The sequence below is a fragment of the Moschus berezovskii genome, chromosome 22, assembly GCF_049115385.1.
Source record: "Moschus berezovskii isolate FMDL1 chromosome 22, NW_MosBer_1.0, whole genome shotgun sequence".
In the NCBI taxonomy this organism is placed as follows: Eukaryota; Metazoa; Chordata; class Mammalia; order Artiodactyla; family Moschidae; genus Moschus; species Moschus berezovskii.
The window spans coordinates 37,326,729-37,352,112 of NC_142481.1; the positions used below are offsets into that span (position 1 = coordinate 37,326,729).

Consider the following 25,384-nt stretch of genomic DNA (forward strand, 5'->3'; position numbering starts at 1 on the left):
TCTACAAACCTGGGTGTACAAATACCTGTTGTTCAAGTTCCTGCTTCCAAATTATTTGGGGTATATACCTGGAAGACAACTTGCTGGATCATATGGTTATTCAGTTTTTCTGAGGAATCTGTCTTTTTAAATTTTATTTTTTTTAATTATTATACTGTAAAATTAACTAGTCCTTTTCTTGAGTGGATTTTGAATTAGCATTGTCCTTTAAGCAATTGTTTTGAATAGCCAACACGTTCGATCCAAATGGTATAAAAGTACAAAATGGCAAGCTCCCATCCTACCCCTGTCCCCGGCCACACAGGTCCCCTTCCAAGAAGCATATACTGCCTTTAGGTTTCCTGCATCCTTCTAGAAATCTCTCAGTTCAGTTCAGTCGCTCAGTTGTGTCTGAATCTTTGCGACCCCATGGACTGCAGTAAGCCAGGGTTCCCCGTCCATCACCAACTCCCAGAGCTCACTCAAACTCATGTCCATTGAGTCAGTGATGCCATCCAATCATCTCATCCTCTGTTGTCCCCTTCTCCTCCCACCTTCAATCTTTCCCAGTATCAGGGTCTTTTCCAATGAGTCAGTTCTTTGCATCAGGTGGCGAAAGTATTGGAGTTTCAGCTTCAATATCAGTCCTTCCAATGAACACCCAGGACTGATCTCCTTTATGATGGACTGGTTGGATCTCCTTGCAGTCCAAGGGACTGTCAACAGTCTTCTCCAACACCACAGTTCAAAAGCACCAATTATTCAGCGCTTAGCTTTCTTTGCAGTCCAACTCTCACCCATACATGACGACTGGAAAAACCATGGCCTTGACTAGACGGACGTTTATCGGCAAAGTAATGTCTCTGCTTTTTAATATGCTGTCTAGGTTGGTCATAGCTTTCCTTCCAAGGGGCAAGCATCTTATAATTTCATGGCTGCAGTCACCATCTGCAGTGATTTTGGAGTCCCTCCCCCACAAAAAAAGTCTGTCACTGTTACCATTGTTTCCCCATCTATTTGCCATGAAGTGATGGGACCAGATGCCATGATCTTAGTTTTCTGAATGTTGAGTTTTAAGCCAACTTTTTCACTCTCCTCTTTCACTTTCATCGAGAGGCTCTTTAGTTTTTCTTCAATTTCTGCCATAAGGGTGGTGTCATCTGCAGATTTGAGGTTGTTGATATTTCTCCTGGCAATCTTGATATGTTTGCATGGGTATAAATCTCTATATTTACCTTTTTTGACCCAAAGAGTAGCCAATTCTATTCACTTTTTAAAAATACAATAACGGAAAGATTATTAATGAAGGGATATAAATCATTGTTTAGAACTATAATACAGCCTACAGTTTATCAAGCACCTTCACATACACAACTCCTTTCAGTTCTCAGTGACCCCAGCAGGTAGGAAGGAATCACTATCTGAGACTCAGAAACATTAAGTGATTTGCACAGAAATCTCACAAATTTTATCACTCTCAAACACCTGCTCTACCAAATTCCAGACTTTCTCAATGTTAAAGTAGATGGTTGTGAATATCTGCTTTGAGCCTCAGTTTCCTCATCCAGAAAACAAGACTAATCAGATAACCTACATAGTGGTTATGAGAAACCAATGAAACTCTTAAGTGGCTGTCAGCTCATAGCACAGGATATGGTACACAGTAGCACTCAGTAAACTTTAAGAATAATGATCATACAAAGTTGTATCAATTCAATACACCTTCAGCAATAGAAACATTTCTGCAAGCTGATGAGGACCAGACAGAGGAAGGAATAATGAAAATGTATGCTGCACGAGTAAGGTAAGAGCCAAAGAATCCCTTCCCTTTTTGGAATTCATTTGGTGTTAGTACAATAAGTAGAAATCTGGGGGGAAACAAAATTAGAATATGCAAAATTCTCCTAAAAGGAACTGGCATCTCTGGGGGAGCCTCATATTAAATCTGGGATCACTGGGATACTTTGAAATAATAAACTCAGCAAATGCACCCCCTGGAGACATCTTGTGGTGTGGGGAACCGGCCAGTGGATGGCACTGTTTCACCTGCCCTAGGGACCAAGGAGGCATTTATTGGCCTCAATAATATACTGGGCTTCCCCAGTAGCTCAACTGGTAAAAGAACCCACCTGCAATGCAGGAGGTCCTGGTTCAATTCCTATGTTGGGAAATTCTCCAGGAAAAGGGATAGGCTACCCACTCCAGTATCCTTGGGCTTCCCTGATGGCTCAGATGGTAAAGAATTCACCTGCAATGAGGGAGACCTGGGTTCGACCCTTGGGATGGAAAAATCCTCTGGAGGAGGGCATGACAATCCACTCCAGTATTCTTGCCAGGAGAATCACATGGACGGAGGAGCCTGGCGGGCTACAGTCCATGGCATTGCAAAGAGTCAGACACAACTGAGGGACTAAGCACAGCACAGCAATAATATACTAGTGCTTGTTGATCAGTCTTCCTTAAAGATTACTCCTTTTCTTTTCTCCTCCATCTTAAATCTGAGTCTCAGAAGCTTCTCAAGCAAATCTCCAGGTAGTTGGTAAATAGATTCAAGTCTGCTCCCCATGAACAGCAACATTCCAGGGGAGACACTCTGCAGTGAAGAAGTTCATCTAGCATGAAGCTGGTCTCCAGCTGGGTATACAGTCTCAACCCTTCCAGTTTTTATCTCTAAGAGATTTCTCCAGAAGCATCAGCTTAGATCTCTTCTAGATCATAGAACAGGCACTTCTGCTGCTCCATTTCCACACTTGTTTCTCTCCAAGTAGGGAAGCTGGGAGGTACAATCTCTGTACAAGATAATCTCTGGCACTGTCACACCTGAGAAGCTGAAGAAGCCATGAAGTCACCATCACCCATTCCAAAATCCCAAACCTTAGTGGTGATTTTGTAGAACAGGAAGAAAGAGGGCTGGATCTTCCAGTTCTGAGAGCTCCTTATTCTAGACACCTTTGCTGAGCTTTTCGAGAGGAGCCCCAACAAGGGTCCTCCTGCCTGGGGTTGTTGGAGCCAATAGAATAACACATTCACTTCAAAAGCAAAGGAAGGTTTTCTTCTTTGATTAATCAAGTGAGATCTAGGAGCAACCACTCCAGAGCGCACCCCTCCCGACAGGCTGCTTTATGGGGATCTCCATTCACTTTTATTTATCCAACTTTTTTCTCCCCCTCAATAAATCTTGAAGAATCTTCTGTATCAGCACATAAAGAATTTACTCTTTTTAAATAGCTGCATAATTTTCCATTGTATGGATGTAACATAATTTAACAAGTCCCCACCCAGAGTCACTTAGCTTCTCCATCTCTTGTTACAACAAACAGTGCTATGATTACAAATCTTCTGGGTATACATCATTTTGTGAAAATGCAAATATACCAGTAGGATAAGCTACTGAAAGTGAAATTGCTTATTCTAAGGCAGTGGTTCTCAACCAGAAGCTATTTGCCCGCAGGAGACATTTGGCAATGCCTGGAGACATTTTTCGGAGAAGGCAATGGCAAGCCACTCCAGTACTCTTGCCTAGAAAATCCAATGGATGGAGGAGCCTGGTAGGCTGCAGTCCATGGGGTCGCTACGAGTCAGACATGACTGAGCGACTTCACTTTCACTTTCACACATTGGAGAAGGAAATGGCAACCCACTCCAGTGTTCTTGCCTGGAGAATCCCAGGGGTGGGGGAGCCTTGTGGGCTTCCGTCTATGGGGTCACATAAAGTCGGACACGACTGAAGTGACTTAGCAGCAGCAGCAGCAGCAGGAGACATTTTTGTTTGTCACAGTTAGGGGAGTGCTACTGGCATCTAGTAGGCTGAGGTCAGGGAAGTTACTGAATACCCTACCATGCACAGGACAGACTCCACAACAAAGAATTATCTGACCCAAAATGTCGGCAGTGTCTAGGTTGAGAAACTGCCCTAAGCATGTGAGTGTACACAATTTATGGTGCTAACTTGCCTTCTATTATAATGATCAAGCCAATATACTTCTACAGCAATGTTTGAGACTGCCTATTTTCCCTGTTCTTTCAACACAATCTTACTATTTCATCTTTGTTAGTATGTTAGTTAATGGAGGAAAAATGGTACCTCATTATAGCTTTACTTTTTCTGACCTTTATGGGTGAAGAGGAACATTTTTAATATGTTTGAGATTTTTTAGCTTTTTAGTCAACTGTTTAAGTCTTTGGCCTATTTTTCCTACTTTTTGCTAGATTTTTCCTATTAATTTCTAAAATGCATTTATGTTTTAAGAAAATTAGCTCCTTGTGATGTTAGACACAACATTTTCCCAGTTACTTATCTTTTGGCCTTAAGGAGTACGTCAAGGCTGTATATTGTCACCTTGCTTATTTAGCTTATATGCAGAGTACATCATGAGGAACGCTGGGCTTGAAGAAGCACAAGCTGGAATCAAGATTGCTGGGAGAAATATCAATAACCTTAGATATGCAGATGACACCACCCTTATGGCAGAAAGTGAAGAGGAACTCAAAAGCCTCTTGATGAAAGTGAAAGAGGAGAGTGAAAAGGTTGGCTTGAAGCTCAACATTCAGAAAACTAAGATCATGGCATCTGGTCCCATCATTTCATGGGAGATAGATGGAAAAACAGTGGAAACAGTGTCAGACTTTATTTTTGGGGCTCCAGAATCACTGCAGATGCTGATTGCAGCCATGAAATTAAAAGACGCTTACTCCTTGGAAGGAAAGTTATGGCCAACCTAGATAGCATATTAAAAAGCAGAGACATTACTTTGCCAACAAAGGTCCGTCTAGTCAAAGCTATGGTTTTTCCAGTGGTCATGTATGGATGTGAGAGTTGGACTGTGAAGAAAGCTGATCGCCAAAGAATTGATGCTTTTGAACTGTGGTGCTGGAGAAGACTCTTGAGAGTCCCTTATACTGCAAGGAGATCCAACCAGTCCATTCTAAAGGAGATCAATCCTGGGTGTTCATTGGAAGGACTGATGCTAAAGCTGAAACTGCAATACTTTGGCCACCTCATGCGACGAGTTGACTCACTGGAAAAGACTCTGATGCTGGGAAAGGTTGGGGGCGGGAGGAGACGGGGACGACAGAGAATGAGATGGCTGGATGGCATCACCGACTCTGTGGACATGAGTTTGAGTGAACTCCAGGAGTTGGTGATGGACAGGGAGGCCTGGCGTGCTGTGATTCATGGGGTCGCAAAGAGTCGGACACGACTGAGTGACTGAACTGAACTCAACTGAACTGATGATGGTTTTCTCCATGTAGAAAAATTTTTATTTTTATATAGTTGACTTTATTGATTTCATGGTTTATGGGCTTTACATTTTAAATGTCTTCCCCATTCCAAGATCATAATAAAAATGTTCTCACTATATAAATTTAGGACTTTAATGGCTTTATTTTTACATTTAAATTTATGATATGACTGGATTAATTTCACCATTACATGTAAGTTCCAAGTTGATTGTTACTAACTGAATAATCTGTTGTCTTTTATTACAATGTCACTTTTATCATAAAATAAATGTATCAATATTAATGGATACTTATATCAATAGGCTTATATTTTTTCTTTGATCTTCTAGTCTATTCATGGTCATTTTATTTTTTTATGGTCCTGTTTTAAATACTGTAACCTCATGACATGTCTCAGTATCCAGTAAGGCTAGTCTCCTTCTTATTAAGAATTTTAATTTTTTTATTTTTCCAAAAGAATTTTTGAGTCAGTTTATTTCAACCTTTCAAAAACTTTTGTTATTTTAATTGAAATACTGTTATTTCACAGATCAACTTAAATAGAGCTAACATTCTTATGCTGTTGACTCTTCCTAACCTAGTATGTTACTTTGATTCTTTGCTTCACAAAGAATCACCATCTTGTGATACTGGCATCACCTGGGAACTGGGTGAAAATGCAGTCTCAGGCCATCTATCCAATCAGAATCTGCTTGTAACAAGACCCCAGATTGTCTTCTTCTGGTTTGAGAAGTGCTATTTTAATTCAGTTTAAGGCAACCTAATACAATTAATTTTTTATTAACTTGCTTTCAGAATGCAGTAAAAATTTGTCGGGAAGTGTACAGTGCATACCTACTATCTGTCTAGCATGACACACACCTGTGGGGAGACCTAAAAATATATTCAGAACCATCAGGGACACTCTTGTGAGAATGATGATTAGAGAATACCTGAGATGAAATATAATGAACTAAAGCATTAAGTACTAGCTATGAGAGATATGTTTAGAAGAGCAGGGACTGCAATCTCACCCAGCACCCGCTTGAAGAGCAGGGTGAAACTACAGGGAAGGCAGGCCACTGTTCCCATGCCCAGCTCCAGTGCAATGGTGCAGGGGAGAGGCTGTAAAACAAAGAGCTCTGGAATGCGGCCTAAGAAATGAACTTTATTTGGAACAGTGTGGGGATATCGTGCCTAAGGGCTTTGTGGGAAACAGTGGAGATCTTTGGGGTGAGAGGTTAAGATCAATCTGATAGTTCCATAGTAATAGCAACAAGCAAAAATTAGATCAGTTAGATCTTTAACTTAACCAGAGAAAGAGAAAATTAAGAAGAGCCTTCCTGAGAGTCTCTTGGACTCAAGGAGATCAAGTCTGTCATTTCTGGAGAATCAACCCTGAATATTCATTGGAAGGACTGATGCTAAAGCTCCAATAATTTGGCCACCCGATACGAAGAGCTGACTCATTGGAAAAGACCCTGATACTGGGAAAGATTGAGGGCAGAAGGAGAAGGGGGTGAAAGAGGATGAGATGGTTGGATGGCATCACTGACTCAATGAACATGAGTTTGGGCAAACTCCAGGAGATAGTGAAGGACAGGGAAGCTTGGCATGCTGCAGCCCATGGGGTCACAAAGAGTCGAAATAACAAGCATAGGGTTAGAGCAAGCCTCAATGACTGGCAATGCTTTGCCCCTGTGATTGAGCCTGATTTTAATTAGATCAAGAATGTGGAGCAATTAACATCTCAGGGTGTAAAGGCAGTAGAGCCATCAGCTAGTAATGAGTGGAGGCTAACAGCTAGGTGTGGTACCAATAGAGGCAGACCAGTGAGAGGTTTAGCTGGAAGATGGAGGAGTCAAAGAGAATTCAGCTGAAATCACCCTGGTTGTCAGGGAGATAGAATCCATGAGCAAGGCTGTACCCTCTGAGGAGCCACATCAGAGGCTACCAACAGCAGGAGAGAGACTTCACTGAAGAGTGCAGCCAAATCACTAAACAACAAGCAAAAACAGTAACAAGACCAAGATATTGTTGCTAAAATGTGTTATCTAAAATGTCCAGTTTGCAAGAAAAATTATGAGATAAGAAAGAAACAAGGAAGTGTGAGCCACACAGGGATACAAAGAGACAACATAAACTGCTTTTCAGAGAATCCAGAAGAAGCGCTTGGTAAAGTCTTCAAAGCAGTAATCATGAAGATGATAAAGAAACTCAAGGAGGGAACTTCCCTGCCAATGCAGGGGACAGGGGTTTGATCCCTGGTCTGGAAAGATTCCATACGCTAAGGGACAACTAAGCTCATGCACCACAACTACTGAGCCTGTGCTCTGGAGTCTGTAAGCAGCAAGTACGGAGCCCGCATGCTGAAGCTACTGAAGCCCGTGCACCTGCAGCCTATGCTCTGTAACAAAAGAAGCCATTGCAATCAGAAATCCTTGAAGAGTAACCCATGCTCGCCACAACCAGAGAAAGCCCATGCAGCAACAAAGATCCAGTGCAGCCAAAAATAAATTAAATAAATAAATTTAAAAATAAAACTGGGCAAAGGTCTTGAATAGACATTTTTCCAAGAAAGACAGACATGTAGCCAAAAAGCATATGAAAACATGCTCAGTGTCATTAGTCGTAAAGAAATTCAAATCAATACCACTTCCCACCTATTGCAAAGCATTGAAGAAAGCACCTGAAAACAACAAGTGCTGGTGAAGAAATTGGAACCCTCACACATACATTTTTGATGGGAATGTAAAATGGTGCAGCCGGTTTGCAAAACAGCTTGGCAGTTTCTATAAATGTTAAACATAGAGGTACTATATATATCGGGCTTCCCTGGTGGCTCAGTGGTAAAGAATATGTCTGCAATGCAGCATGAGGGCATGCTGCTGCTGCTGCTAAGTCACTTCAGTTGTGTCTGACTCTGTGTGACCCCATAGACGGCAGCCCACCAGGCTCCCCTGTCCCTGGGATTCTCCAGGCAAAAACACTGGAGTGGGTTGCCATTTCCATGCTAAGTCTCTCCAATTGTGTCTGACTCTTTGTGACCCAATGGACTCACCAGGCTCCTCTGTCCATGGGATTCTCCAGGCAAGAATACTGGAGTGGTGGTCATGCCCTCCACCAAGGGATCTTCCCAACCCAAGGACCAAACCCATGTCTCTTATGTCTCCTGCATTGGCAAGCAGGTTGTTTACCACTAGAGCCACCTGGGAAGACCCTATGCTGCTGCTGCTGCTAAGTCACTTCAGTCGTGTCCGACTTGTAGCGACCCCATGGATGGCAGCCTACCAGGTTCCTCTGTCCATGGGATTTTCTAGGCAAGAGTACTGGAGTGACTCACCATTGCCTTCTCTGGAAGACCCTACGAGAAAAGGCCAATTCACAGAGACGCGAAGCTGATTAGTAGTCACCTGTGGTTACCTAACAGAAACAGAAGATATTAAGAAGAGGTGGCAAGAATACACAGAACTGTACAAAAAAGATCTTCATGACCCAGATAACCACGATGGTGTGATCACTCACCTAGAGCCAGACATCCTGGAATGCGAAGTCAAGTGGGCCTTAGGAAGCATCACTACAAACAAAGCTAGTGGAGGTGATGGAATTCCAGTTGAGCTATTTCAAATCCTAAAAGATGATGCTGTGAAAGTGCTGCACTCAATGTGCCAGAAAATTTGGAAAACTCAGCAGTGGTCACAAGACTGGAAAAGGTCAGTTTTCATTCCAATCCCTAAGAAAAGCAATGCCAAAGAATGCTCAAACTATCGCACAATTGCACTCATCTCACACACTAGCTGGAGAAGGAAATGGCAACCCACTCCAGTATTCTTGCCTGCAGAATCCTGGGGACAGAGGAGCCTGGTGGTCTGCTGTCTATGGGGTCACACTGATTCGGACATGACTGAAGCAACTTAGCAGCAGCAGCAACACACACTAGCAAAATCGTGCTCAAAATTCTCCAAGCCAGGCTTCAGCAATACGTGAACCGTGAACTTCCAGATGTTCAAGCTGGTTTTAGAAAAGGCAGAGGAACCAGAGGTCAAATGGCCAACATCCGCTGGATCATGGAAAAAGTAAGACAGTTCCAGAAAAACATCTATTTCTGCTTTATGGACTATGCCAAAGCCTTTAGCTGTTTGGATCACAATAAACTGTTGGAAATTCTGAAAGAGATGGGAATACCAGACCACCTGACCTGCCTCCTGAGAAATCTATAAGCAGTTCAGGAAGCAACAGTTAGAACTGGACATGAAGCAACAGACTGGTTCCAAATCGGGAAAGGAATACGTCAAGGCTGTATATGGTCACCCTGCTATTTAACTTATATGCAGAGTACATCATGAGAAATGTTGGGCTGGATGAAGCACAAGCTGGAATCAGGATTGCCGGGAGAAATATCAATAACCTCAGATATGCAGATGACACCACCCTTATGGCAGAAAGTGAAGAGGAATTAAAGAGCCTCTTGATGAAAGTGAAAGAGGAGAGTGAAAAAGTTGCTTAAAGCTCAACATTCAGAAAACTAAGATCATGGCATACGGTCCCATCACTTCATGGCAAATAGATGTGGAAACAGTGGCTGACTTTATTTTGGGGGCCTCCAAAATCACTGCAGATGGTGACTGCAGCCACGAAATTAAAAGATGCTTACTCCTTGGAAGGAAAGTTATGACCAACCTAGACAACATATTAAAAAGCAGGGACATTACTTTTCCGTCTAGTCAAAGCTATGGTTTATCCAGTAGTCATGTATGGATGTGAGAGTTGGACTATAAAGAAAGCTGAGTGCCAAAGAATTGATGCTTTTGAACTGTGGTGCTGGAGAAGACTCTTGAGAGTCCCTTGGACTGCAAGGAGATCCAACCAGTCCATCCTAAAGGAGATCAGTCCTGGGTGTTCATTGGAAGGACTGATGCTGAGGCTGAAACTCCAATACTTTGGCCACCTGATGCAAAGAGCTCACTCATTTGAAAAGACCCTGATGCTGGGAAAGATTGAGGGCAGGAGGAGAAAGGGACGACAGAGGATGAGACGGTTGGATGGCATCACTGACTCAATGGACATGAGTTTGGGTAGACTCTGGGAGTTGTTGATGGACAGGGAGGCCTGGTGTGCTATAGTCCATGGGGTCCCAAAGAGTCGGACACGACTGAGCAACTAGAGTGAGTGGTTGGCAGGTGGGAATGAGGTGAGGTAAAATGAAGGACTTCTAGTGGATCCGGGGTTTCTTTCTGAGGTGATGAAAATTTTCTAAAATACTCAAGCTGATGGTTACACAACTCTGGGAATATACTATGCTGCTGCTGCTGCTGCTAAGTCGCTTCAGTCGTGTCCGACTCTGTGCGACCCATAGACTGCAGCCGACCAGGCTCCGCCATCCCTGGGATTCTCCAGGCAAGAACACTGGAGTGGGTTGCCATTTATAAGCCACTCGAATCTACACTTTAAATTGATATATTATTTGATACATGAATTATATCCCAATTGAGCTGTTTTTTTAAAAGTTAAGAAAATGAAAAGATACTAAGTAGTTAACGCCAGGCTTTTTTTAAAGATTGATCTCACATTTTACTTGTCATCTAAGAAGTATCAACCCAAACAAAGAAGGACCACAGGAATTCCGCATAAAACACACAGATCTTTGCTTTGACTTTGTTACAGGCCACTCTGTATTGAAACCGGCTTTTTTTTTTTTTTTTGCAAAAGATTCAGGCTCTCCACCAAGAATACGATGTGGACGCCATGGCAAAACTGAGTCAGAGGTAGTAATCCTGTGGCTTCGGGACTGTTGTAGGCAGTGTCAGGGACACTTCAGACTCATTTGAGACAATGACAGTAATAACTGAACAGGTGGATGGTTGTAAGAGGTTGACAAAGCACCCTGTCTGATCACCACAACAAAGGCTGTGACGTCTTTTGCCCGGATGCAGAAACTGAGTTCTGTCTACTTCAATGGCTTATTCGAGACTAAAGACTGGCAACACCAAACCTGATGCCAGGCCTTCTGAACACAAGTCCAGGGCTCATTGTCCCCCATCTTCCCCCCAAAGTCCCTTTTGAGGACCCCAGGTGCATTTAGGTTGCAGGAATTCAACTCTATGTGTTCAGCAAAATACTGAGACCACTCAACCCCATGCAGATGGAGGGAGCTCAGATGCTCACATGGGGACCACAGGCCCTGGAGTGCACTGGGACAGAGGCCACAAGTCTACTATCTGAGCAGCCATCACACCAAGTGAGAGCTCGACCTTTAAAAAGCTTTCTCTCCTTTGCATAGAACTTTATAATTTGCTGTGTGCTCTTTTTCTCATATTGGTTACATTATTACATGCATCGTACATTTTTTTTTTGCCAGATTGAATACACTATACTTTGAATTTGGTACCTTATGAGTCACTTAAGGAATTCTCAAGGGTGATTTGGACTCTGTGGTTTCTAGATGATTTCTGACTCTAGATTCTAACCCAGAAGTAATTAAAATGCCAACACCATGGACTGGGAGCCTTCTCCTCTGATGGCCCAGACTATTTTGATTTTTCTGATCTAGGCTTTTCTAGACAAAAGCCAAGGTGACTGACTCAGAGTCCTTGTTGACAAAAGGAGAAAAACGCAGAAAGAGCATGTTTTACCCTCACCTACCTCCTCTGCTTGCAGGGTTTCTTTTTCAATTTTTTCCAGTAACTCTTTTCTCAGCAAGAACTCCTTGGTCAGATTGAGGGACATTTCCATGGCGCTGTGTAGCTTGCTCTGCAATATAACAACACAGGAAGTCTTGAGCAAAGATGATCGCTATAGGAAAAAGAGACAGGCAACTCTTTATTCAGCAGAATAGCAGGACCATCCAGGAACTTAGGTCTGTCCTTCTTATGACTCCAGATTTTCAGAGTCCTGGTGCCTAAGAGGCAGGGGAGGAGAGGACCTCGGGAGGCTTCTCCTGCAAAGCACCCAGACACACCTGGACCCAGATCCCACCCCACCGTTTACTAAGAGAACCTCTCTAGACTTGGGCTGACTGCTTTGTAGGGTTGTGGTGCTTAGTCGCTCAGTCATATCTGACTCTGTGACCCAATGGACTATAGCCCTCCAGGCTCCCTCTGTCCATGGAATTCTCCAGGCAAGAATTCTGGAGTGGGTTCCCATTTCCTTCTCTAGGGGATCTTCTCAACCCAGGGATCAAACCTGGGTCTCCTGCATTGCAGGCAGATCCTTTACTGTCTGAGCTGCCAGGAAAGGCTTAACAGACAAATCCTGGTAAAGTGTTGAGCACAGTGCCTGGCACACGGAGAACACATGGCATATGACCACCATCATTTGGACAAAGAGGTGGATGCTACTGTGAACATGTGAGCTCTCACATGAGAGGTCTTCCCAGACCAGGGATCGAGCCCATGTCTCCTGCAATGGCAGGCAGACTCTCTACCATGGAGCCACCAGGAGTGCCCCAAGGGACTTCCTTGACTGAGACTCACTCATAAAACTCACAGAAGAGAAGACACTGTGTCTGTCTCCTTCATGGCTAAACCCTCAGCACTTAGCCCTGTGCCTAGTGTGCCACAGGTTCTCATATATTTAGTAACAGAGGCAAATTATTCTACATATTTTTAAAATTATTTTAGAAATATGTATTTATTTGGTTGTGCTGAGTCTTAGATGTGGCATGCAGGATCTTTCATCTTTAGCTGCGGCGGCATGTGGGATCTAGTTCTCTGACCAGGGATTGAGCCCAGGTCCCTGTATTGGGAGCAAGGAATCTTAGCTACTAGACCACCAAGAAAGTCTCATTCTACATATTTTTAATATGACATCTCACACTTGGGTGTTTGACATTAAAATGAAAATGATCCAACCTGCTGCCCATCCATCCATAAACATACACCTGAATTTTTGGCAGTTTTTTTTACAATTCTGACTGGGCACCTGCTTTGGCACTGTGCTCAGTGCTAGGGACACATCACTGACCAGTCAAGCTCTTTCCTGGTAGGTAATCACAAAAGCCTGCTTCTGAGAGGGGAAGCATCAGCCCGTGGTTCCCAGTGGAGTCCCCATTCAAACCCAGGTGAGGCCTGACTGCAACTCACCAGCTCTGGACCCTGCTTTCGGCAGGAGACCTGAGAACTGAGATACGGAAAAGCGAAACTGTGTCTCTCAGCTTCTCGCTGTGTCACCTTAGGTCTCCTGCAGGCATCTCCTCCCAGCTTCACCATCTGCTTGCTGTTATTCTCAACCAGCTGACAGGCACCCTAGCCCCTGGGATTCTGACCAGAATGGCTCCTGTCCTGCCCACCACAGCCTGTGTTCCAGCTGCTTGGGTATCACCATCAATCTGCACAGCGCATTCTGGAGCTCGAGACCTGGGCCTGGCTGTCGTATTAATATTTTATAGCCAGTAGCTCCACTCCAAAGCCCTGACTTTTCCCCACAAGACCAGACTGGCCCTGGGCCACTTAGGTGATTCCTCAGGATCAGATCAAGGTCCAATGTGATGTAACCACATTCCTCGCAGCTCTCCAGCTGGACACAAGAATTTCAGAACGTGAGCACGACCTTGTCTACATACATTTTGCCAGCGGAAGGCAGTGGGTGAGGCGGGGCACACACTGGACTAGGAGCCCCAGCTCCGTCACAGCAGGTGGCTTGAACCCAGCAATCACTCTCCCTCTTTCAGCCTCAGGCTTTTCATTTGTAAAAGGAAAACCCTGAACAAACATAAGCCTAATATAAACACATTCAAATTCACATTTTTAAATGACACTGTGTAGGCCAAATGAAGGTTACTTGTGAGCTACCTAAGTCCATGGCTGCTGTTGCCACCGAGGCACTAGGCCAAGGGTCAGCAACCTTGTTCTGTAAAAGGTTAGATGGGAAATATTTCAAGCTTTGCAGGCCAAGAGGAAAAATTGAGGATATTGTATCATTATATTAACTAGAGAAAAAGACAAACTACCATAATTGTTTTACTGATAAAATTCAAAATGAAATAATTAAGTACAATATTTTGGGATACAGGTCTATAAATGAGAAGAATGAAAATTTCTAGGGGAGAAATCAATTTTATTTAACTGGGTGTCAAAGGGAGTGATCTCTATCAAAATCAGTTGCAAATGTTCTTCTGTAAAAACCACCCTTGTCTCCTAGGCCAGTGGGCAGGATAGATGAGCCCACAGTGAGCTGACCACTGCAGCAGAGTGACCAGACCGCCTGGTCTGCCAGGGACAGGCCATGCTCATGCCCATAGTCCCTGCTTAATTATCAATATTGCCTCTTTCTCGCCAAAAACAGTTCTGTGTAGATAAGGAATTATTTAGTAGTTTTTTTTAATTTATTTATAGCTAAGATGATTTCCTCTGCAGAGTTTTAAGCAGAGAAGTGTTTATTGTTGTTTAGTTGCTCAGTTGTGTCTGACTCTCTTACAATTCCATGGATTGTAGCCCATAAGGCTCCTCTGTCCATGGGACTTCCCAGGCAAGAATACTGGAGTGGTTTGCCATTTCCTTCTCCAGGGCATCTTCCCTGTTAAGACAGGGATCAAGCCCAAGTCTCCTGCATTGGCAGGAGGGTTCTTTACCACTGAGCCACCAGGGAAGCCCCAGAGAAGTGCTTATTACAGACTAAATTAAATGGAGCCCTAATTGTGGTTGGTTCTTAAAACTCACAGTGCATAAAACTCATCTGGGGAGTTAAAAAAAATGTATGGCTCTCACCTCCTAATTCAACTGGTCAGGCTTGAACTAGAGTGTCTATCTTTAAAAAAAAAAAAAAAAAGCTCCTCAACTGGTTTTAACACATAGTCAGGGTTATAGAGACATCTGGGGGATTTTAGGAGATACGGCCGGAGAAGGCAATGGCAACCCACTCCAGTACTCTTGCCTGGAAAATCCCATGGATGGAGGAGCCTGGTAAGCTGCAGTCCATGGGGTTGCTAAGAGTCAGACACGACTGAAGTGATGCAGCAGCAGCAGATATGGCTTTGTTGGGAGAAATCAGAGAGCAATGGGGCAGGTGCCCAGGCTCTCAGTGAAGCCACAGTGATGTCCCAGAACCTTGCTGTGGCACGGGAAACCCCAGGCACTGTGGCATGAGCTTGGACCTTACTTTGTATGCATTAAGGATCTGCAGGGTGTTTCCAGATGCCAGCTTCATCTGGATCAGCTCTTGATTCCTTGCTTCAATCGTCTCTAAAAACTGAGCATTCTCAATCTTCAGCTGCTGGAAGTCAACGTCATGGAGGGCCTCGCCTACCTCTTCCTTCTACAGCTCAGAAAGAAGAGCGACACAAGTCAGAAAGACAAAAACATATATTAATGCGTAAGTGTGAAATCTAAAAAAAATGATACAGAGGAACCTATTTGCAGGGCAGGAATAGAGATGCAGAGAATGGACTTGTGGACCCAGTGGGGGAAGGGATAGGTGGGATGAACGGGGAGACTGGGAGCAACAAGTATATGCTACCATGTGTAAAACACACAGCTAGTGGGAAACTGAGGAGAAGGCAATGGCACCCCACTCCAGTACTCTTGCCTGGAAAATCCCATGGACGGAGGAGCCTGGTAGGCTGCCATCTATGGGGTCACACAGATTCAGACATGACTGAAGCGACTTAGCAGCAGCAGCAGCAGCAGTGGGAAACTGCTTTATAGCACAGGCAGCTCAGCTCAGTGCTCCGTGATGACCCAGGGGGGTGGGATGGGGTGAGGGGGGCCGGAGGGGTGTATGTATACGTGTAGCTGATTCACTTCATTGTACAGCAGAAACTAACTCAACTTTGTAAAGCAATTATATGCCAGTAAAAAAAATAATAATAAAGCATAGAACATGGCCAAAAAAGAAAAAGAAATGATGTGAGGTTGTGACTTCTGTATAGCCATACATTCAATTTCAGGTGAGCTTTTGGAAGTCAGTCATCATTCAGTCATTCTACAAACTTGGATTGGGGATCTGCTTGGTGCCAGGCATGGGGTTAGGCCCTAGGGATAGAGATCTGAGTAAATACAATACTCCCATACTCATTGACAGTTCACAGGCAGGTCACAGCGTGGTATCGTGGGACACACAGGGGCAGCACGCAAACAGAAGCCCCTCAGTCAGCCCAGGAGAGTATGGAAGGCAAGGTCAGGGGAGACTTCCCTGAGGAGGTGGCGCCTAAACAGGGCTATGAACGAAGAGGCCATTAAGAGTTGTTTTTAACCTGGAAAACTCAGAATAAGCAGCTCATAAATGCCTTTCCTTTGATCACATGACATTTCTGCACTCGGGGGGTATCAGTGCATTGGGTTGCCTCTCTAGCCTTCACCCCACTTACCTGTCCCACCAGCTCTATAGCATCTCATGTCTGTGGTCACAAAAGCCAAACTCGGGACTGCTCCCCACACCCACTTGCTATTCAAGCTGTATACCTCCTAAAAGACATCTTCTTCCCTTCCCCCCGAATAACACAACAATTTCCTTAAGCCCTAACTTGACCCATCCTCCAGCTCAAACTGTTCCATCTTCCACACCGGAAGGCAACCCCTCCCTCCACCCAGTCTCTGGATTCTGTGGCTCCTGGGCGTGGCTTCTGTGGTCTCTCTCTAGCAGTTACGCATCTATGCCTTTCCTCACCATCACCTCTCCCTGGGAGCCTGTGAGGACAGGACACTGTCAGTGTCATCTCTGGGTATCAATGGCTTTTAGGTTCAAGGTCAGCCATCTGCTTCCCCTCTCATGCTTCTGGATGCCTGAGCTTGCATGAAGTCCAGAGAACCAGGAACTCGGTATCAGGAGGCACATTCTTGAAAACGTGCTGGGGCCACGTTCTTTCTTACACTGAACTCAACTTTCCTTCGCTGACATCTCCACCCCGGCGACCCTCCCAAGTGGTGTGTTCCTTTCCCACAGCAGCCAGAGCACTTGGAGGCAGCAGCTACAGCCCTCGTGAGCCCCTGCTCCTTGGCCCCATGAGTCCCAGGTTCCCTGATGTGTTCTCGGTTCCCTCTCCTATGTGGACTCTAGTTTGAAGATTCCTTCAAGTGTGGAGCTCTCCATGAGACACGGTACTCCAGGTGGGGTTACTCAGAACATCAGAACAGAGGGCAGAGAGACCAACCCTTTGGCAGGGGGGCATTGTGGAGTGCAGCCTAGGCTACAGCATGGCCCCCAACTGAACTGACTGTATCAGCTGCTACACGACTAAGCCACCCAGGTCCTGTGCAGGTATTTGGGGGGAATCAAAGTGAAAAATCTCACATTTGTCCTTAGTTACCTCACGTGTTAAAGTTGCCCCCAACCTGTTGAGCCTTTGGGATCCCAAGTCAATCAACCCACAGGCCCCAGACATTAATTCTCCTGCCCGACTCTGCATCACTGTCAGCGGCCACCTCTGATGCCCACACCATCGGTGCCTGCATTTGAGTTAATGACAGAAATACTGAGCTCAGAGAGGAGGGAACCATGTAACCGCATGCGAGAGGGTCTGCCTTTAATCAGGAGCCTTTTGGATCAGCTGTTCAAAGACTCAGCAAAGCATACTCCGAACTGTGCCACCCAGGCCGCACTCCCCAAAAGGGTCAACAAGCATGTCATGAGAGGTTTTTCATATATAATTTTCTTTATTTTTGGCTGTTTTGGGTCTTTGCTGTTGTGGGGGCTTTTCTCTAGTTGAGGCGAGCAGGGGCTACTCTCTAGTTGCAGTTTGCGGGCTTCGCATTGCAGTAGCTTCACTTCTTGTGGAGCACGGACTCACACACGGGCCTCAGTAGTTGTGGCACCTGGGCTCAGCAGTTGTGGTTCCCGGTCTCTTGAGCACAGGCTCAGTAGTTGTGAGTTAGCTGTTCTGAAGCATATGGAATCTTAGTTACTGGACCAGGGATCAAACCTGTGTCTCTTGCATTGGCAGGTGGATTCTTTACCACTGAGCCACCAGGGAAGCCCCATGAAGGTCTTTTAAATTCAAGCCAGCTCCATTACAGATTTAGCAGCATAGAAACTGTGTTAGTTTCCTACTGCTACCATAAAAAATGACCACAAATGCAGAGGTCTAAAACAATAGAAGTGTATTCTCTTACAGCTCAAGAAGTCAGAAGTCCAAAACAGTTCTTTGGATTAAAGCCAAGGAGTTGGCAGGGTGATGTTCCTTCTGGAGGCTCCAGAGGTTAATCTGTTTCCTTGCCATTACCAGCTTCTACAGGCAGTCTGCGTCCTTCATTCCTGATCCCTTCCTTCGCTTTGTTCTCTGCTTCTACTCCCACATCTTCTATGTCTCTCACTCTCCTGCCTCCCTCTCCTAAGGACTCTTGTGATTACATTGGATCCACTCAGATACTCCAAGATATTCTCCCCATCTCAACATTCTTGATTTCATCACACCTGCATAATCTTTATGCCACGTAAAGTAACATATTCACAGACTCCAGGAATTAGGACACATCTTTGGAATTTGGAGACATGGACATTTTGGGGAGCATGTTGTTCTACCCACTACAGTAACCCTAAAAAAAAAAGAAAGAAAGAAAGACAAATCCACATACCTGCCTCAATTGTAAAAGCAACTTTTTCCTCTGGACTTTGAGCGAAACATTTTTCAAACGTAATTTATCCTTCATATTATCCTAAAAAATAAAAGCAAGTTTTAATCCATTGTCCTCCTTCTTCCCTATCAGCAGGTCTGAGACTGCAAAACTAAACTCTGAGCCCTAACATGCAGTCACTTATTTTTAACTCTTTGATGTTTACTTAAGCTGGTGTTGCTACGATATCCTTGCTCATGAGCAAGCAGCAGAGGAAACTGGGTCGGCTCTATACAAATTTTCTGTTACTTTTAAATTCAAGATAACTTGAGTATATTGTTGAATGTAGAGGCCTTTCCTGACAAAATGATCTTATGATTCCTTGATCTATTATCCTCTTGGTAATTTACATAATTTTTTATTACATATAATATGTTAGGGTTAGTACCACTACCTATCTGTAGGATCCAAAGCTTGATACGCTACAAAATCTTTGAAAGTAAAGGAACTTTTTGTCTCATTCTTACACTAATGGAACACAAAGAAATTAAGGTTTATTTGTCCTACACTATGTAGTCACCTGACTAAACAGGCTCGCACTTTCCTCAAGAAGACAGCAGATCTTGAAACAAACAAGAAAATTAAAAAGAAGAAGCTGATCTGAGATAACTATGAATATCCATTCTGCCTGTTTGATTTTGGCTTTGATAAACTTGCATTTTAAGATACACATGCTTTGAGGGACACAAAAAAATGTTCATATGTGGGCAACAGTTATGGTGAACCAAATGGAGTGGGGCAGCCTCACGTGGACCACTTCTGTGTCATCATTCTATGAAAGTATTCCCCTCTCTAAACTCTAGCCACCTGCCAACTCACCCTCCGGCGATTCATGTCCTCAATGTACTTCATCACTTTCTGAGTGGCCAAAATACTCCCTTTCTTCTTGGATATGGTCTTTAGAATATCTTTTTCAAAGTCATGTACTTCTTTCTGGACTTCGGTCCAACGAATTTCAGCTTCCTCGATGATAGCCTGGGGGAGTCAGTGCAAGGAGAGGACAGTTTCCAAAACTTCTCAAGGAGATATCCGTCTAAGGAAACCTAAGGTCTCAGGCCTATTTGGGTCCCAATGCCTAACGCTTCTTCTTACTCTTAGAAAGATATCCTGAAGATACAAATGGGACCATATGAACATTGTTATTAAAAAGCATGCCTCAAAAAAGTTACAGTATCTATCTATAAAGGGGAAGAACAAACAAAAAAGCGCCTCGAGTATCTCCAGAAATATGTATTTCCATATCTGAAATGTTATTTATCATTAAAATTATAACACTAATATCTATCATGTATCACCACAGCATATATATATATGTATATATCATATCTCATATATATACCGTATCATATATACTGTTGTATCTTGTCACCCTACTTATTTAACTTATATGCAGAGTACATCATGAGGAACGCTGGGCTGGAAGAAGCACAAGCTGGAATCAAGATTGCTGGGAGAAATAGCAATAACCTCAGACATGCAGATGACACTACCCTTATGGCAGAAAGTGAAGAGGAACTCAAAAGCCTCTTGATGAAAGTGAAAGAGGAGAGTGAAAAGGTTGGCTTGAAGCTCAACATTCAGAAAATGAAGATCATGGCATCTGGTCCCATCACTTCATGGGAAATGGAAAAACAGTGGAAACAGTGTCAGACTTTATTTTTTTGGGCTCCAAAATCACTGCGGATGCTGACTGCAGCCATGAAATTAAAAGACGCTTACTCCTTGGAAGGAAAGTTATGACCAACCAAGACAGTATATTAAAAAGCAGAGACATTACTTTGCCAACAAAGGTCCGTCTAGTCAAGGCTATGGTTTTTCCCGTGGTCATGTATGGATGTGAGAGTTGGACTGTGAAGAAAGCTGAGCACCGAAGAATTGATGCTTTTGAACTGTGGTGTTGGAGAAGACTCTTGAGAGTCCCTTGTACTGCAAGGAGATCCAACCAGTCCATTCTAAAGGAGATCAATCCTGGGTGTTCATTGGAAGGACTGATGCTAAAGCTGAAACTGCAATATTTTGGCTACCTCATGCGACGAGTTGACTCACTGGAAAAGACTCTGATGCTGGGAGGGGTTGGGAGCAGGAGGAGACAGGGACGACAGAGAATGAGATGGCTGGATGGCATCACCAACTCGATGGACTTGAGTTTGAGTGAACTCCGGGAGTTGGTGATGGACAGGGAGGCCTGGCGTGCTGTGATTCATGGGGTCGCAAAGAGTCGGACACGACTGAGCGACTGAACTGAACTGAACTGAATATCTGGAAGGTTATATGCCAAAACAATAACCACAGTTGTATCGGGAAAGATGGACTAGGAGGGAGGCAGAGAAGTACTCTTACTATGTACCTTTATAATTTGAAAAAAAAATGTCATAACAAATCTACGTATTGATACAGAAAGACACTATTAAGTGAAAAATACAGTTCACAAAATAAAATGATACCTTTTTATAAAGACATTCATATATACACAGGAAATCTAAACTCTAGGAGGTAAATACAGGAACCAACAGTAATTACCTCTAGGTGGATGTTTTCAAATGTTTCCCTTTTAGCTTACCTACATGTTTAAATTTTGCTACAAGAGGTTATCTTTAAATTAAAAAATGCAAACACGCATACATTATTTTAAAGAATAAAATGAGTAGCCACAGAGCAAATCATCTTTGATCAGGCTCTTTCACTGGGCACCAAGGAACAAAAGCATCTTCCTTTGCTAGCCAGCATCTGGCCATAGTTTCCTTCCTCCCCATAAACTTCACAGGCCAGAACATCTATCCACCTTAAATGCTACTTTCTATACATTACTGGAATGCAAAAGTAGGAAGTCAAGAGATACCTGGAGTAACAGGCAAATTTGGCCTTGGAGTGCAGAATGAAGCAGGGCAAAGGCTAACACAGTTTTGCCAACAGAATGCACTGGTCATAGCAAACACCCTATTCCAACAACACAAGAGAAGACTCTACACAAGGACATCACCAGATGGTCAATACTGAAATCAGATTGATTATATTCTTTGCAGCCAAAGATGGAGAAGCTCAATACAGTTAGCAAAAACAAGACCGGGAGCTAACTCTGGCTCACATCAGGAACTCCTTATTGCCAAATTCAGACTGAAATTGAAGAAAGTAGGGAAAACCACTAAACCATTCAGGTGTGACCTAAGTCAAATCTTACGACTATACAGTAGAAGTGACTAGATTCAAGGGATTAGATTTGATAGACAGGGTGCCTGAAGAACTATGGATGAGGTTTGTGACATTGTACAGGAGACAGGGAGCAAGACCATCCCCCAAGAAAAAGAAATGCAAAAAGGCAAAATGGTTGTCTGAAGAGGCCTTACAAATAGCTGAGAAAAGAACAGAAGCAAAAGGTGAAGGAGAAAAGGAAAGATATATCCATTTGAATGCAGAGTTCCAAAGAATAGCAAGGAGAGATAAGAAAGCCTTCCTTAGTGATCAATGCAAAGAAATAGAGAAAAACAATAGAATGGGAAAAACTAGAGATCTCTTCAAAAGAATTAGAGATACCAAGGGAATATTGCATGCAAAGATGGGCACGATAAAGGACAGAAATGGTATGGACCTAACAGAAGCAGAAGATATTAAGAAGAGGTGGCAAGAATACACAGAAGAATTGTACAAAAAAGATCATGACCCAGATAACCACGATGGTGTGATCACTCACCTAGAGCCAGACATCCTGGAATGCGAAGTCAAGTGGGCCTTAGGAAGCATCACTACAAACAAAGCTAGTGGAGGTGATGGAATTCCAGTTGAGCTATTTCAAATCCTAAAAGATGATGCTGTGAAAGTGCTGCACTCAATGTGCCAGAAAATTTGGAAAACTCAGCAGTGGTCACAAGACTGGAAAAGGTCAGTTTTCATTCCAATCCCAAAGAAAGGCAATGCCAAAGAATGCTCAAACTACTGCATAATTGCACTCATCTCACATGATAGCAAAGTAATGTTCAAAATTCTCTAAGCCAGGCTTCAACAGGACATGAACCATGAACTTCCAGATGTTCAAGATGGATTTAGAAAAGGCAGAGCAACCAGAGATAAAATAGCCAACATCCACTGGATCATTGAAAAAGCAAGAGAGTTTCAGAAAAACATCTGCTTTATTGACTATGCCAAAGCCTTTGACTGAGTGGATCACAATAAACTGTGGAAAATTCTTCAAGAGATGGGAATACCAGACCACCTGACCTGCCTCCTGAGAAATCTATATGCAGGTCAGGAAGCAACAGTCAGAACTGGACATGAAACAACAGTCTGGTTCCAAATCGGGAAAGGAATACGTCAAGGCTGTATACCGTCACCCTGCTTAACTTATATGCAGAGTACATCATGAGAAATGCTGGGCTGGAGGAAGCATAAGCTGGAATCAGGATTGCCGGGGGAAATATCAATAACCTCAGATATGCAGATGATACCTTCCTTAGGGCAGAAAGCAAAGAAGAACTAAAGAGCCTCTTGATGAAAGTAAAAGAGGAGAGTGAAAAAGTTGGCTTAAAACTCAATATTCAGGAAACTAAGATCATGGCATCTGGTCCCATCATTTCATGGCAAACAGATGGGGAAACAATGGAAACAGAGACTTTATTTTGGGGGACTCCAAAATCACTGCAGCCATGAAATTAAAAGATGCTTACTCCTTGGAAGAAAAGTTATGACCAACCTAGACAGCATATAAAAAGCAGAGACATTACTTTGCCAACAAAGGTCCATCTAGTCAAGGCTATGGTTTTTCCGGTAGTCATGTATGGATGTGAGAGTTGGACTATAAAGAAAGCTGAGCGCCGAAGAATTGATGCTTTTGAACTGTGGTGTTGGAGAAGACTCTTGAGAGTTCCTTGGACTGCAAGGAGATCCAACCAGTCCATTCTAAAGGAGATCAGTCCTGAATACTCATTGGAAGGACTGATGTTGAGGCTGAAACTCCAATACTTTGGCCACATGATGCAAAGAACTGACTCGGTGGAAAAGACCCCGATGCTAGGAAAGATTGAAGGTGAGAGAAGAAGGGGACGACAGAGGATGAGATGATTGGATGGCGTCACTGATGCAATGGACGTGAGTTTGAGTAAGCTCCGGGAGTTGGTGATGGACAGGGAAACCTGGCGTGCTACAGTCTATGGGGTCGCAAAGAGTCAGACATGACTGAGCAACTGAAATGAACTGATACATCACTCTCCTGCTCAATTATCCTCACTGGGGTCCTGCTTTCTAAGACATCAGAGAGAAACCCCTCTGGCTACTCAAACTGATTTCCTAATACAGCCCCCAAAGCACCTTCTTCTCTAACCACACCAACCTCCTCAGGGTTATGACTTGCTGTGAAAATTCCCACCTCCACTTCCTCGTTCATGTCATTCACCTTACTTAGGGTGCCCTTGTTTTCCTATTCCTTAAACAATTGCCGTCATTCTTCACATGTCAAGTCCTATGTCTAGCCCTACCTCCCCAACATGTCTTCTCTGACCACTCTAACCCACACTGTGATCTTTAATCACACAGGTCAGCATGTGAGGACAATGCTACCACATCCTGAGCTCCTTTAACATGTTAGAATTCAATGCAGCATGTTGGGAAAGAGAAAGGAGGAGAGAGGGGGAAGGGCAGGAGAGGTTTATGCCATAGAGATGGTTCTATCAATGGAGACATGAGTTCACTATCTGTCCCTTTCAAGGAAATGAATATGATGCCTCCATTAGAAATGGAAAAAATTTAGAAATAGAACAGAAACATCTGTTTCTTCATACAAGATGGCTATCAAATGCAAGCCAGCAACTTCATCCTATTGGCAACCAAATGAACAGTGATGTTTCTTCCCTGTTGGAAAACTGACCACCTTGGTCTCCCATATGACGCGAACCATGGTCATGGATGCAGCCCATGGAGGGTGACAAGGGATTTTTCACTCGACTCACTGACTTAAACCTCAAGCCCCATATATCATTAAGGAATTATTCTGAATTTTTAAGAGCATTTATGGTTGGATGGCATCACTGACTCAATGGACATGAGTTTGGGTAAACTCCAGGAGTTAGTGATGGACAGGGAGGCCTGGCATGCTGCGGTTCATGGGGTTCGCAAAGACTGAACTGAACTGATGGTTATTTATTACGGGTTTTTTCTTTTTTAAGAATCCATATCTTTGAAACATATATTGAAATATTTACAGACAAACAGTATCTGTAAGATTCCCCTTCATAATAGCCCAGTGGCCAGTTCAGTTCAGTTCAGTCGCTCAGTCATGTCCGACTCTCCGCAACCCCATGAATCACAGCACGCCAGGCCTCCCTGTCCATCACCAACTCCCGGAGTTCACTCAAACTCATGTCCACAGAGTCGGTGATGCCATCCAGCCATCTCATTCTCTGTCGTCCCCTTCTCCTCCCGCCCCCAACCTTTCCCAGCATCAGAGTCTTTTCCAGTGAGTCAACTCGTCGCATGAGGTGGCCAAAGTATTGCAGCTTCAGCTTCAGCATCAGTCCCTCCAATGAACATCCAGGATTGATATCCTCTAGAATGGACTGGTTGGATCTCCTTGCAGTATAAGGGACTCTCAAGAGTCTTCTCCAACACCACAGTTCAAAAGCATTGATTCTTCGGCGATCAGCTTTCTTCAC

At 43.8% G+C, this 25,384-nt stretch overlaps 1 protein-coding gene across 2 annotated transcripts in view; it reads right to left on the reverse strand.

The window, feature by feature from the left end:
- CFAP263 (cilia and flagella associated protein 263) overlaps window positions 1-25,384 on the reverse strand; it is a 44,788-nt gene that overhangs the window by 2,353 nt on the left and 17,051 nt on the right. For both annotated transcript variants that reach the window (XM_055412644.2, XM_055412642.2), the window contains 4 exons: window positions 19,566-19,721; window positions 18,708-18,788; window positions 15,298-15,453; window positions 11,845-11,952 (listed from right to left, as the gene is read on the reverse strand). In XM_055412644.2, coding sequence (XP_055268619.1) covers window positions 11,845-11,952; window positions 15,298-15,453; window positions 18,708-18,788; window positions 19,566-19,721 — 501 coding nt within the window. The remainder of the gene's footprint in view (window positions 1-11,844; window positions 11,953-15,297; window positions 15,454-18,707; window positions 18,789-19,565; window positions 19,722-25,384) is intronic.